Source organism: Muntiacus reevesi, chromosome 13, assembly GCF_963930625.1.
Source record: "Muntiacus reevesi chromosome 13, mMunRee1.1, whole genome shotgun sequence".
NCBI classification, from domain to species: Eukaryota; Metazoa; Chordata; class Mammalia; order Artiodactyla; family Cervidae; genus Muntiacus; species Muntiacus reevesi.
The window spans coordinates 17,678,233-17,693,451 of record NC_089261.1 but is presented as its reverse complement, the minus strand read 5'-3'; the positions used below and the strand labels follow the sequence as shown (position 1 = coordinate 17,693,451).

The following is a 15,219-nucleotide window of genomic DNA, read 5'->3' as shown; positions in this document are numbered from 1 at the left end:
TATACACATATATATATATTTTTTCTTTTAAGTGATTTTCTTCTCAGACATTATCTCCCACTGTTGGGTTTGGGGACCAAATTGGGAACATGATCTGAGAGTGCCAGGGTCCTTATGAACTGGTCCAGGATACAGAGGTTTCCAGGATTTGGGGAATGCAGAGTAACTCCTTTGTAGAAGTTGTTTGAGCATCCTAGCTTTTCCAGGACTTCAGCCAAGTTCAGATATTGGTTGCAACCTTATAGTTTCTGTTGTTCCCTCTATGAAAAAACTCATTAAATGATGCCACATGCCGCCAATGCCTTTTTTTATAAAAGAAATTAGTTACAATATCTGTTTATACTCTGCCTTGTTTCAAAAATGGATTGGAAACAGTTTGGAAAGATATAAAACTATAACAGGATAGAATAAGAAAAGTCTGAGAGAAAGGAAATCACAGAAGAAAAAAAAAAAGAGGTAAGAATGAAATGAATATATATGGCAAGAAGACTTATATGCTTTCTGGAGTGGGGTGAATACAAAGAGAGGCAGCCAGAAAGCATTTCTTAGCTGCTAAACAAGACACCTAAAATCTAGCCACTATTATATTTAATGCTTTGTATATTAATATGCTGCCCCTGCCCCAACCATGAACCACCCTAGCTCTGAAAGGAGGAGACATCAGTCATTTAATCCATACTTGATGAGCCCCCACTGTGTGCTTAGCACTGTGTCTTTAGCTTTTTCTCCCCAGGGGACTGGCCTGTAGTCCCTCAAATCCCATTAGTCAGGAGCAGAGGAGAAGGACACGTTTATCTCTCTACTCTGTTGGAACTGGGAAGGATCCGGTGGCTGTGTGTCTTGCCCTCCTGTTTGGAAGCAGGAGGGTATGTTTGCATTGATATTGTTTATCTGTGGGGAGATTAGTCTTTCAGTCCTGCCTTGCTGCTGCCAGTTGGAAAGCGCTGTGGCTAATGGCTGCAGGACGCCTGCACAGCAGCAAGTCACGACTTAGTCAGATGAGATCACCGCCTGAGAGCATCTTCTTTATAAAAAAACAAAACAAAACAAAAAAAACTTTCCTAAGTCTGCAAACGGGGGCTGTACAGTTCTCACAGATGAAGATCCCTTGGAAAATTGGGCTTGTTCACAGTGATGGCAGGAAAGTGCCTTTGGTCCAGCGGCTATTTGTAAATGCATTGTGCAGGAATCCAAACCCCCAATCGGTTTACTTCAGTTCAGTTTGAAGGCTATGGGTTTTTTCTCTCCCCTCCTCTTGATTATGTCCCATAAACCTGTTATGGACCACAGGTGGCTGTTGCCTGAATGGCTTTGTTGAATTTGTCCTGAAGTATGTATTTTCTGAGAGAGAAAATGATCACAGATGCAGCACCCCCCGCCCCCCATTGTTCCGGTTCAAGTTCAGACCCATTCTAAGCATCAGTCAAATTCAATCAGGTGCTTCAAAGTGATCTTCTAGGTGGTTTGTGTGCTTCACAGCAGGCTGTTTTATCAATAAAAGGGAATAGTCATATGGGCTGTTACTGCTTTAATTCTAAGAGTTGGCCACTTTCTCACCTGGGAGGGGAGCAGTTACCCACTTTGGCCTCTGTCCCTCGGCCAAGTTAGATGGAACACAGTTAAATAAGCTGTCCATTGAGGAAGTTTGGCAGGGGGGGCAGCCATCTTCCTAGATTTTATTTTTTCTCCCACTCACCCTTTCCCTAGACTTCCCTGATAGCTCAGCTGGTAAAGAATCTTCCTGCTATGGAGAAGACCCCTGTTTGATTCCTGGGTTGGGAAGATTCCTTGGAGGAGGGCATAGCAACCCACTCCAGTATTCTTGCCTGGAGAATTCCATGGACAGAGGAGACTGGCAGGCTACAGTTCCTGGGGTCGCAAAAAGCTGGACATGGCTGAGCGACTTTCATTTTTACCTTTTCCCCACCTTGTCAATTGTATTTGCATTGAAATTCACTGGCCATTTAAAGCTAAGATTGAGTCAAGTTACAGACCTACAGGAGAGTCAGATTTATACACAAAGCCATGCTTTTAAGATGCTTCATTGCTTATTGGGGGAAGAGAGAATTTTTCCACCTGGAATTGAAATGTAAGACTCCATGTAATCCCTTTGTGAAAGAGAATTTGAGTGTGCACATGTCATTGCATGCAGGCTGATGATGTGATGGGAATTTTACTCTGAATGAGTCTGCAGAGCAGAGGAGCAGCATGGGCTCTGTGTCCACGAGCATGGCCCAATGAACATGCTTCATGTCTCTGTCCTCATGTTCTTTTACTGATTTGGTTACATGACTTATGCTGAATAATCAAGAGTTGAAAGCTAAACTTTCAAGAGACACTAGAGACACTCAAGAAAGGGATCCTCCCAACAGAATGTGATGGTGGCATCCCAGGATTATCCTCTTTGATTTCTTAAAATCATTAGTCAGTGCATGCTCTTTTTCTCTTTTACATAACTGTCAATCATTGAATTGAACTAGTAAGCCATGGGCATGATAGGCAAGGCAAGATGTGAGCTTGGGTCACTTAAGGTGACAGTCTTGCTTGGTACCTGCCTTCCCAGAGAACGGGGCGGATGTGTGGAAACCCGTGTTGTAGGATCCTGACCGTGGATCCCAGAAGACTGTCAGACCTGTAAACACGAGTTTCCTTTTTCATAGCTCTGCGGGTATTTTCTCTCTTCAAGTCTGCATAATAATTCTCTTTTCTTCATTCCTCTTGTAACTTTCCTTAAAGTTAAAGAAGATATAAGCCCTCCCCAAAGTAAGTACCTCTCTGATTTCCAGGCTGCAGTCTGTCCATTCTGCCTCTTGCCACCCAACCCCTAGATCAGTGGTTCTCAAGTTGGGGTCTGTGGCTCCATGGGGGTCCTCAAGTTCAGATTATTTTCATAATAATACTAAGCTGTCTTGTGGCATTTTTCATTGTGTTAACATTTGCACCAATGGTACAAAGTCAGTACTTTTACTTTAAAATAAATACTAAAGATATGTTTAATTTCTAATGTGGTAAATATAGGTATAACTCACATAAACAAAAGCCCTTTGGGGTCCTCAGTAGTTTTTAAGGGTATTAGTCCTTATTCCCCATAGCTCTTAATATTTAATTAATACATGGATATTTTATTGAGAGAATTCAAAGCTTGTCTTATGTTTTTTATTACCTTCATATATACTATTGTGTGACCTTTTGCTTTTTTATGCATTTTACAACTTATTTCAAAGAAACATAAAACATGTTTCTTGCATTTTTAAACTCAGATCAGTTCGCTGTTTGTTACAGTACTTCCAGCAGTCAGAACAGTGTTGGTTCTACATTTTGTGTTTATATTTCAGTCAATAATAAATCAAAAAGTCATAAAGATGGTAGCTCCCTATACTATAACCTCAGAGAAGATTGCTATTTGATGTGTCAAAATGATGCAGAGGCCTCATAATGGTAAATTATAATAGAAATATTAGTGATCAGAATTTCAGACTACTGTAGAGCAGTTAAACAAATTTTTAATGGTGCATTGCTACTTGGAAGCTTTGCAATTAGTCAAAAAGTGGAACAGGAACAGGGCTTCTGTTCCTCAGTCTAGGCCAGAGAGCTTTTTTTTAATGATCACTGCTTAGACTTTGAAGAAATTAACTCTACCTTTCTTTAGCTTGCTGTTTCTGTCTTTGAGAGATATCACACCAAATAGTCATTTAGAGTGGAAGTTGGCAAGCTACAGCCAGTGGGCCAAATTTAGTATGCTTCCTGTTTTCTGCAAGTAAAGTTTTATTGACACACAATCATACCTATTTGTGTACATATTGTCTGTGGGTGCTTTTGTGCTATGAGAGCAGAGTTGAATAGTTGTGACAAAGACTGAATGGCCTTCAAACCAGAAGTATTTATTATCTGGTTCTTAAAAGAAAAAAAGTTGTTTATTCCTGCTCTAGAGTTTACTAACTTAAGGACGATATTTCTTCCTCTAGGATACCCACAGATGAAATTCACAAGTAGTACAAATAGCCATGTTCCTACTTTGGATAAATAGTAGTCTTGACTTATTAAGTTAATAAATCTTGTATCGTTGCTGGGCAAAAAGCTGAGTTTTGGGGAAAGGTTATAATCTTTTAAATTAGTTGATGAAAATAATTATTTGAGAAGTTGATTTTAAGTGATAACTCCTGATTTAAAATGTGTTAAGTCTGCAGTTGCTGGTTTTTGTTCTGGTGTTTCTAGTCCTCTTTTATTTTGTGTAAATTTAAGACTCTAGTTGTCAACTTCTGCCTAAATTTCCTTTAACATTTCTTATAGTATAGGTTTACAGGTGGCAAATTCCTTTAGCTTTGGTATGTCTGAAAAGGTCTTTATTTCACCTTCATTTTAAAAATATGTTTTTATTTATTTTATTTTTGGCTGCACTGGATCTTCATTGCTGCCTGTGGGCTTTCTCTAGTTGCAGTGCATGGGTTTCTCACTGCAGTGGTCTCATTTGTTGTGGAGCATGGGGTCTTGGGTGCATGGACTTCAGTAATTGTGGTGCAAGAGCTTAAGTGCCTCATGGCATGTGGGATCCTTCAGGACCAGAGATCAAACCTGTGTCCCTTACGTTGACAGGAATATTCTTAACCACTGAACCACCAAGGAAACCCTCACCTTCATTTTTGACATTTTTTTGAAAGATATTTTTGCTGGCTATAGAATTCTAGGTTGACAGGTTTTTGTTTTCCTTTCAGTAAAGATGTTGTTCCACTGCCTTCTAGCTTCCTTCCTGCCAAACTTCTCCAACCTCACTGTGAGAAATCTTTGTTCTCTGAGTTTCTCATTAAGTAACTTGTTTTTTCCTCTGGTTTTAAGCTTTTTCTCTTTATTACTGGTTTTAAGCAGTTTGATTATGATATGATTTATTCCTTTCATGTTTACTTCTTTTATTCCATTCCTTTCATTTATTTGTTTCATGAAAGCTTAATTCCTTTCATGTTTCCTGTGCTCGGGGATCATTTAGGCTTTTTCATCCGTGGATTTATTTCTTCATTGATTTTGGAAAGTTTGTGGCCGTTATTTCTTCAGATATTTTTTTTTGGTGTCACTTCTGTACTCCTTCAGAGATTCTGAGTACATGTATATTAGAGTTATCTCACAGCTCATTGATGCTGCATTAATTTTTTTTTAAGTCTTTCTTTTTTCGTTTATGTGTTTTATTTTGGATAGTCTCTCTTGCCTTGTCTACAAAGTTCACTAATCTTTTTTTCTGCAGCATCTAATCTAGTCTTTTGTTGTTATTTGGTTGCTAAGTCATGTCTGACTGTTTTGCAACCCCATGGACTGTAACCTGCCAGTCTTCTCTGTCCATGGGATTTCCTAGGCAAGAATACTGGAGTGAGTTGCCATTTCCTTCTCTGAGGGATTTTCCCAATCCAGGGTTAGAACCTGCATCTCCTGCATTGGCAGGCTGATTCTTTACCACTGAGCATGTGGGAATCTTAGTTTATGGCTAAATAGAGATACTATAAAGTATATCACAGCTAAATTAGGTGATGAATATTCTGACTTACTTATAGACCTTTTTGTTTTAATTGAAATGTAGTTGATTTACAATGTGGTGTTAGTTTCTGGTGTACAGCAAAGTGATTCATACTCTTTTCCTTTGTGATTTATTACAAGGTGTTATAGTTCCCTGTGCTATGCAATAAGACCTTGTTTATTTTATATATGGTGGTTTGTACCTACTAATCCAAAACTCCTAATTTTTCTCCTGCTTCCCCTTTGGTAACTATAAATTTATTTTCTATGCCTGTGAGTTTGTTTCTATTCTGTAAAGAAGTTCATTTGTGCCATATTTTAGATTCCATGTCTAAGTAATATTATATGATATTTGTCATTTTCTGCCTTCACTTAGTAAGATAATCTCTAGGTTCATCCATGGTGCTGCAAATGGCATTATTTCATTCTTTTTTATGGCTGAGTAATATCCCTTGTATGTATGTACTACATCTTCTTTATTCATTCCTTTGTTGATGGACATTTAGGTTGCTTCCATGTCTTGGTTTTTGTAAATAGTGCTGATATGAACATTGGTATGCATGTATCTTTGAGTTAGAGTTTTCTCCAGATATATGTCTAGGAATAGGATTGCTGGATCATATGATAATTCTATTTTTAATTTTTAAAGTAACTTCTGTACTGTTTTCTATAGTGGCTGCACAAGTTTACATTCCCACCAGCAGTTTAGGGGGGTTCCCTTTTCTCCATATCCTCTCTAGCACTTACTATTTGTAGACTTTTGAGTGATGGCTTAGATTTTCTGATAGAGGCTAATATTTCTTTTAAAGAGGAGGACCACTTTTTCCTCTGCCTCAAACTGGATTCTTCTTTGGGCTTTCATAGCTAAGCAAATGGTGCCATAATTTACCTTGTCTCCCAAATCAAAAGTCTGTTAGGGTACCCTTGGCCTCCATATCCATCAGCAGGTCTTATTACCTCTGCTTCCAAAAAAGATCTCACCTCCATCCATTTCTCTCCATCCTTTGCCACTATCCTGCTCCAAGCCACCATCCTCTCTTCCTTAAATGACAGCAATAACCTCCTCAGTGGTTGTTCCACTTCCTTCTATGTTTGTCCTATTTTGATGTTTTTCCTACAGTATCCACAAAACGATAGGCCGTGTGTTATCCCACATCTTAAAAACCTCTGTTGACCTTTAGTTAATTGCATTTTGAATGAAATCCAAACTCTTTTCCAGGCCTTCAAGGTTCTGGGCCTTCCTCTGTACCATCAACTTGGGCCACATTTTCCCTCTTTTGCTGTGACTTAGACAAGTGATTTTCAAAAGTCATTTGGTCATAACCCACAGAAGAATACATTTTACCTTACAGTCTACTACAAGAGGACATATATACTGTATTTCATTAATTTTTAAGGTGGCTAATGAGGATGTACCTTATAGCCTATATATATAGTCGTAAGGACATAAACATGTCATAGTTTCATTGGCAATACTTCTGTTTCTTAATGTTACATAAAGCTGTGGTAAATTTTACAATTGATAGCAACTTACACTTGATGAATTATGTTCATAATAATAAAGCAGGTTTCCAACAACAGTACTTAGCCTTACTGTCCAAGGTGCACGCTGATGTTTTTTAATCTATTCTGTTTATTCCATTTCATTGGATAAAACAAGACAAAAAACTCCATCTTGACATCCTTGCTCTCATGTTACAACTTGAAGTATAAAAAACTGTTCTAGCCACTCAGTCCTTTTTTATTTCCCATATGGACCCAACCCTTTCTTGCTTTAGGATTTTTGCAGATGCTCTTCTGTCTGCTCTTTTATGTTCTTTGCCTGGCTGGCCCCTCATCGTCCTGCAGATTTCAGTTTAAATGTCACCTCTTCAGAGAAGCCCTCCTTGACTACTCCATTTAAGTCCCCCCCCCCCTTATTTTTTTTTTCCCCTTAGGACCCATTTATCTCCTTCATAGCACTTGCCACTGTATGTAATCATGTGCTTATTTATTTTCTGTCTGCCCACACCAGAATGAAGGTTAGGTCATATGAGCTGTATCTTGCTACGGTGTCTGCCATGTTATATGTACTCGAAAAATCCTTGTCAGATCAATGAATTCTACTGGTTTAGAGTACCCCGACCTTGGTGAAAGCCTGTATATTTACTTCAAGATCTATATAGGATTTCTGAATCTCCACAGCATGTCCCTACTTTGTCCTGGCTGTTGTCCTGTATTTATTTATGTGTGTGTGTTCTTTCTTGGGAGAAGGCTTGGGGGAGGGGGCAGGCAGCCAGTTGGAGGGAAGAGAGAAAGGTTAAGAATGGGGAGTAAGACAAATAAATGAGAATAAAACTTCCTCCTATGTTCTTTTCCGTTCTTCTGCTAGTCCGTAGTTTTAAGCTGAGTGTTATATGTATTTGTACAGGGTATGAGTGAAGTGAAGTGAAAGTCACTCAGTTGTGTCTGACCCTTTGTAACCCCATGGACTATACAGTCCATGAACTTCTCTAAGCCAGAATACTGGAGTGGGTAGCCTTTCCCCTCTCCAGGAGATCTTCCCAACCCAGGGATCAAACCCAGCTCTTCACCAGCTGAGACACAAGGGAAGCCCATGTGTGGTCTAAATAGTTAATTGTTATCAGTAGGCATTGTGTATTTCTGTAGCTTCTCATATTGGGCTTGATTTGACTAATTCTTTGGGAAAAAAGTTAGTGGGGCAGCTGCAACAGGGTTCTTGGCTTGTGATTTTCTTTATTTGACCCATAGCATGTAGAATTTGTATTCCACCCTATGAAAAATTTATAATCAACTTCTTACCTTTTAGGCACATAGAGATGAAATCCAGCGCAAATTTGATGCCCTTCGTAACAGCTGTACTGTGAGTATTAACCAAAGATGATGAAAATAACATGGAACTAAAACTGAGAAGGAAAGGGGGAACGTCTCTTTCTAATATCAGTGGCTGATTTTTGTTATAAACTTTCAGCTTGAAGCAGTTGATGTGGTCAAACTGATGTGGAAGTTTCTAAGCCTCAGAAAACCTTAGTTTCTTGGGTTACTGCCAATTTTAAAAGTTTAAACCATCCTTCATGTTTGGAGAAGGCTTGTTGGAATGGTCAAAATAATTCTCCCTGCAGAACCACTATAGAGTCTCAGTAGCTGCAACAAAAGTCCCAAGGGAGTTCCCCCTCCTTCTCCAATCTAGAAGTTTCTATCTGAGGTGGGCCTGAGATGGTAGGGGCAGTTAGATGTGTCAGGCTTCTCCAGCTTGCTGCCTCTTCAGAGAGGGAAGACCAAGAAGTTCTTCTCCTGGAGAATCTAGAAGTGTTAGCTTTCTAATAGGCAGAATCTGGCTTCCTAACATGCAAATGCAGAATTTAGGACTCTTTGGGAGATGTTATTTATATTAAGAGAAGTCAACTCCAGGAGCAGATAAGCATCATTCATAGGTTATGTAATAGGGTAAAATATCTATTTTTGATCAGAACGAAGGACTAAAATAGGCCCCCTTCAGAAGGTAGGGACGGTGTCCTTTGTTCACGGATCTGCCTCCTTTCTCTGGTCCTTTCATCGCTTTGTTCCGTCCTTAGTTCACAGTGAGCTGGTCTCTATTTGTATTATTTGCATCTGTGAATTTCCAGAAACACCCTTCTACATCCTATATACATACTTCATTTTCTGGTAATAAACTCCTTCTTTTCTCTTTACCTACTATAAATGAGACATTAAGTCTTGATGGTATGTGCCCCCTGCCTCCCGCCTCCCTTCATTTAGCTATGGAATGCACATAGTAAAGTGCATGAAGTGAAACTAATCTTAAGTGTACAGCTCAGTTGATTTGTATGTGAATAGACAACTTGTGTAACCACAACAAAGACCAAGATACAGAATGTTTCAGCTCCCGGAAGGCTCCTGTTGTCCTCTTCCCATCAGCGTGCTTTGCCCTAAGGGTAACTAGTAGCCTGATCTTTGATACTACACATTCGTTTTACCTGTTCTTGAATTTCATAAGAATGGGACCATTAGAGGATATGGTCTTTGGGTTTAGCCTTTTTGTTACTTAAATTGTCTGTGAGGTTCATCCATGTTGCACTGTCAAGATTTTGTTCTTTTTTATTATGGTGTCATGTTTCTAGTGTATGTTTAGGTCTGAAGTTCGTTTATCCGTTCTCCTGTTGATGGGTGTTGGAGTTGTTTCTGGTGGGAACAGAGCTATTAGGAAGCGCTCTTGTACAGGTCCTTTGGTGCTTACAAGCGTTTGTTTCTAATGAGCATGTATATATACCCAGGAGTGGAAGAGCTAGGTCTTGGGACATGCCTCCGCTTAACTCTGGTATGTGCCTGACAGGTATTTAGTTCTGTATTCCCTGATGCCAGTGGCCAGATGTGGACTGAGCCTGCCTTAGGGATATCTGTTGATTTCCTCCATTCTCACCTCCCTTACTTGAGAAATTGATACATTCTGTTCCTGTACTCTTTCACTTTACTTTTAAAGTTTCTTAATTGTCTTGGTTCTTTTACATGAGAGTTATCTGCTTATATACATACATGCTCATAAATGATCACTGAATAAGTATAGATGGTTTTAGCACTGTGATTGGTTTTTTTTTTTTTTTTTTTTGCATTGCTATTTTTTCCTAAAATAATCTTGGATGCATTTAAAATGTGTACATCAGTAATCTGTTCCATTCATCTGGAGTTTTCTTCTTTTTTAGTCTTTGTAAAAATATCATTTATTTATTTACTTTAAAACAGCTTTATTGAGGGATAATTGGAGTACAGTAACCTTATGAGATTTCAGATGTGTGTATATCCTTAAAACGAGCAAAACAATCAAAATAACAACTATAGTCATCACCCTCAAGAGTTTCCTGTGCACTTTTGTTATCCACCCTTCCTCACCCCATTTTTAAAATCAAAATCTAGTTTTAATGGGATATGCTAATATATAGAATAAAATTGGTTACTTTCTTAACTTACGTAACTTTTATACTCTCTTTATCCCTCAGATTTGCTTTTCCTGGAACAATGACTTCTAATCCCTCGTTTACTTACCCTTGGCTTTCTGAAGCCTTTGGGGATCTACCCTAGTGGGAGGGGGATCCCAAGAGAGTGGTTTCCACTCACCTTTCAGCTAGGCCAGCTAGGTGGCTTGGGGGTCCAAACTATGTGCTCTGGAGTCAGATAGACCAGTTGAGATTCTAAACTGGCCTCTCAATAACCTGTGTGATGTTATACACTGGAGCCTCCATTTCTTTGTCCATAAAATGGGAGTGACATTATATGTCCTCAATTCCAGTGCACCATTGATTGTAGGATGCCCAGTTCATTTAACTACTGCTCTTTGGGAACTGGGTGAGAGAAGAGAGATAGCTGTTTAGTTCCTATATACATTCAGATTTCCAGAACAGTAAAACCTAGGAAACACTGAGTCACAGAATCAGAAACTTGATAATAATACCTGCCTCATGGAGGTTTCTGCAAAAGTTAGATGATGCATCAGCATTTGTACAGGGCCTGGTCCATAGAATGTGCTAATCAGTGATAACTATTATCATTTGCTCATACTGGGTTTAGAACAGAATCTTGTTTAAAAACAGCTCTGCTCCTTAAAAAAAAAAAAAAAAGTTGAAAACCACCACTTTAGAACAATACTTGGCAGCACTAGTGGATCTGTTATCCTTCCACAAGTTCAAAGGCTGCTCTGCAGACACTTGAGCACACAGATTCTCCTTTCTCGGCGGCGCTGTCCAAGACCGTTTCTGCTGGGAAATGTCATCTTCATTATCAGTGGAAACTCCTATAATAGCTCGATCGATAGGAGCTCCCAGTTAGCAGCTTTTAAAAAGCTCATGAGCAGTAAGATTTTTCAGGCTCAGGCCATTTCTATATTTTGAAGAGATTTAAAAAAAGAATTTGATTCAATCTGGCACCTAAAACCCTACCTAAGTCTGTTTTGGAGAGGAGTTGGTGGGCAAACATATGACATGGTTTTAATTATGAATCAATCTGTCAGCTATAAGATTAAAAATAAATAATATGCAAATAGCCGCCCTCAAGAAGGAATGAGGCATTAAAATAGGACGTCAGCCCTGTGTCTTTTCATTCTGATGTTCATTGTCTGGCTGGTGTCTTCACCCCTGGTGTGTTCAAAGCAACAGATAACCCCAAATAGAGACCTTAAAAAATTTTTTTGGGGGGTATTGAGAGTAGATACATTTTTTGTATTCCTGTTTTCTGTTGGGAGTTTTACCCAGATCTCTTATCTGTACAAACAGCATATCAGAAAGCTCTGCTGGCCCCTACATTATGTAGCTATCTCCCTCATCTTTTTTTACCACTGAGATGGAATCAGCTGTGTAGTTTATCTTTCCTGCCTTGTATCCTTGGGGTTGAACGGTTTACAGTCTACTGATACAGGACACAGATCATTTGCCCTTGGTGTAGAGAGAATATGCCCGCAAAGTAGACCTAACAATTCTCCTTGCCTATATAAAATAACCTGGTTCAGAATTGCAGATTGCCTATTATCCTTTTTTTATTTTTTTCCCCAAATCATAGAGATCATTAATTTACTGCCTGTGTCTCAGATCAGCTCAATATCTCTGTGTGGAAGTAAGTCTAACCCTTAATACCACCAGCAGCTAAGTGGGCAACTCCAGCAGCTAAGTGTATTATGGCTGAGGCAGAAAGAATACATACAACGTCTGGATCAGTTAACGCACTCTAACAAGTTCTTGAATGCTTCCTGCAAACACATGATCATCCTTTTGTCAAATAGGCAGTACAGATAATGACAAAATACAAAGCCAGCCACCACAAATGTAACTAGAAATCAGAAACAGGAGACCCTTTGAAAACGGGATGATGACAAGGAAATAGAAGGCCCCTTCCTACTCAGTGGGTCCATTTCACTTGAAGTGAGAGTAATAATCTTGGCACTTCCCTGAATTTATATGAGTGATTTTTTTCTTTAGCACTTTATAATCTAATTTGGGGAGGAGAAGAGGTGGCAGAAATGGGCATATAATAAATGGCTTTTTTAAAAATAAACAAATCAAAGAAAGTGAATTGGTGCCTACAGGCTTAAATATGTCTTTGAATGGCAAATTATTTTGGCAGCATATGTATTCTTATATGGGTAGATTTTCTGTAGTCTGTTTGCTCCCTCTGGGCCACCGTTGATGCCTCACTAACACCTTGGTCACTCATTTTTGTCTCTTGTATTTCACATGATACGTTAAGGGAGAATATCATACAATAAAAATCCAAAATGTTAAAACCAGAGCAGCAGAGAAGGTTGTCTATATAGTATTTACCTCCACATCATAGGTGGAGAAACCAAACGACCAAGCTCAAGATGGCTTATCTGGGACTTCTGGGCTGTTTGCCTCATCAGTCTTATTGTTTTCCCTTTGGGGCAGAGGTAAAAGGAAGCACAGTGAAGACATTTGGAGTCTAGGAGAAAAACTATCTTAAGGAATGGATTTACTGGGTATAGGAAGGAGACCTGTTGAACTGTTAGGCACCATTTACTCATTGTTTCTGCTTTAGGGAGATTTAACCATATTACTCAAAGGGTGGTACCAGCATTCTTGTGAAGCACAAATGCCTGCTTGGACTGACAGACTTGCAGTTTTTTCCTGTTTTTTTTCTCATCCTGATAAAGAAGGAGGTTTAGCCAAGAATTGGACCAGACAACCTTTATTCCCCTTCTTGTAGCTGTTAGCGTTACTCAAACCGGTACAGTAGGAATTAACAAGGCTTTTGATATTAAAGTACAAATTAGTAGACCGCTTACTGCATTAAAAGCTCATCAGCTCAGTGAACAAAATGAAAAGCTGTGTTTTCTGAACCACACTGAACAATTCTACCTAATTGACATTCTTTAATTCTATGTGCCTGGGAAGATTTTTTTTTTTAATTGATAATCAAAAGGGGTTAAGACAGGGAGTTAGTCACGAAAACAGTGGCAACATTTCAGAAACTAAATCTGCTTTAGGTTTGAAAATAGGGAACAATTAACCGTAGGCCCAGAGGCATTTCCTTTTAATTTACTCCTTTCTGTTATATAAAATTTAATTTACTGCCTGTGTGCCTCATTCCAACTATTATTAGAAAATTGCCCTTAAATTTTGAAAGTATTATATGTAAAAGCTCTTTGCAAGTGCTGGTACTAAACTTCAGCAAAGAGAATAGGACAGCTAAATGTGTTGAAATTGAAGTCATTCCACCATTGAGCAGGGAAATAATTTAGCAAAATCAGATTAGATCTCTTTCAGTAAAATGACAATTTCATGTGCGTGCTTTCCCATTTTCTGATAGGCAGCTGTGTGAGAAGAACCATTTAAAGTCATGCCATCCATACGGTCTTATATTTTTGGGATTATTCTGAACGCCCCTTAAGTTTTCCTTTTTTTCTTTTGTTGCATAAAATTAAATTTATTACCTGAGATATTATTAAAATAGCTCTAAGTGTCCTTCACTCAGTCTTCCTTGATAAGAACGGTATTTTGCTTTCTAAGACCATCTCCCATGGTAATGTGCTGTCGGTGATGTCTTGGGCATTTCAGCCTAATTGGCTGGTTGTGATACTACTCTCTCTACTATTCCTCCTCCCTCAGTTTGCATCCTTCACGTTCTATTATGAACTTGATTTCATTTAAAGCTGCCCAATCCATATGGCAGTCGCTTTTGATTGATTTGTTCTTGCCATGTTTTCCTGATGAATCCTGAGTCAGAAGGAATCCGAGACATTTCTTATTCTCCCACAGCGTATGTGGGTTTGGGCGCTAAGGAGGCGGGTATGGCAGCTGGAAGCTGGCTCTCGGGGGCTGGATGGGCACACACTGGTCGTCATTACCACGTAGGTTCCAGTATATGTGGCTTTAGAAGCAATTTCTCATTTCCAACCAACTTGCTCTATGTGTAACCGGATTTTTTCCTCTTTTAGGTGATCACAGACTTGGAGGAGCAGCTAAACCAGCTGACAGAGGACAACGCCGAGCTCAACAACCAAAACTTCTACTTGTCTAAACAACTCGATGAGGCCTCTGGCGCCAACGATGAGATCGTGCAGCTGCGAAGTGAAGTGGACCACCTCCGCCGCGAGATCACCGAGAGGGAGATGCAGCTCACTAGCCAGAAGCAAGTAAGGACCAGGAGTAAACCTGGAGCCCCTTTAGATTCTGGGGGGAGTGCCAGTTACATCTCTCCCAGTGTTCTCAGACTGAGCCTGTCAGTAAAAGTAATCATGTCAGTGCTTTGGAGGTTTTCGAGTTTTAACAACAGCTTTTAGAAGTGTGTAGTTTGGGTTTTTTTTGTTTCATTTTTTTGGCCACCCCACATGGTTTGCAAGATCTTAGTTCCCTGACCAGGGATCAAACCTGTACCCCTTGTAGTGGAATCGCAGTCTTAACCACTGGACCATCAGGGACGTTCCATGTATAGTTGTTCTTAATTTTGGTTTAAAACCATTAAAAATAGAATAGAATGCTTTTGTGAGCCACTTTATTTATTTTTTTAAAACCTTTTTTGGCCGAGCTGTGAGGCTTGTGGAATCCTTGTTCCTCACCCAGGGATTGAACCTGAACTTTCAGCAGGGAGAGCTGGGAGTCCTGGCCCTCCTCTGAGTTCTTTCTATAATATCTCGGTAGAAATGGCTCTTCATTTGTTCTTGTCTAACCCCCTTGGCCTGTAGGAGAAAAAGATAGTGACTTTCAGACTGTAGTTAGA

General features: G+C 39.4%; 1 protein-coding gene across 7 annotated transcripts in view; it reads left to right on the top strand.

The window, feature by feature from the left end:
• Positions 1 to 15,219, top strand: part of CIT (citron rho-interacting serine/threonine kinase) — a 172,441-nt gene that overhangs the window by 119,875 nt on the left and 37,347 nt on the right. For 6 of the 7 annotated variants that reach the window (XM_065904438.1, XM_065904436.1, XM_065904435.1 and 3 more), the window contains 2 exons: positions 8,309 to 8,362; positions 14,438 to 14,635. In XM_065904438.1, the coding sequence (XP_065760510.1) occupies positions 8,309 to 8,362; positions 14,438 to 14,635 (252 nt within the window). The remainder of the gene's footprint in view (positions 1 to 8,308; positions 8,363 to 14,437; positions 14,636 to 15,219) is intronic. The other variant, XM_065904437.1, reaches the window with a different exon arrangement.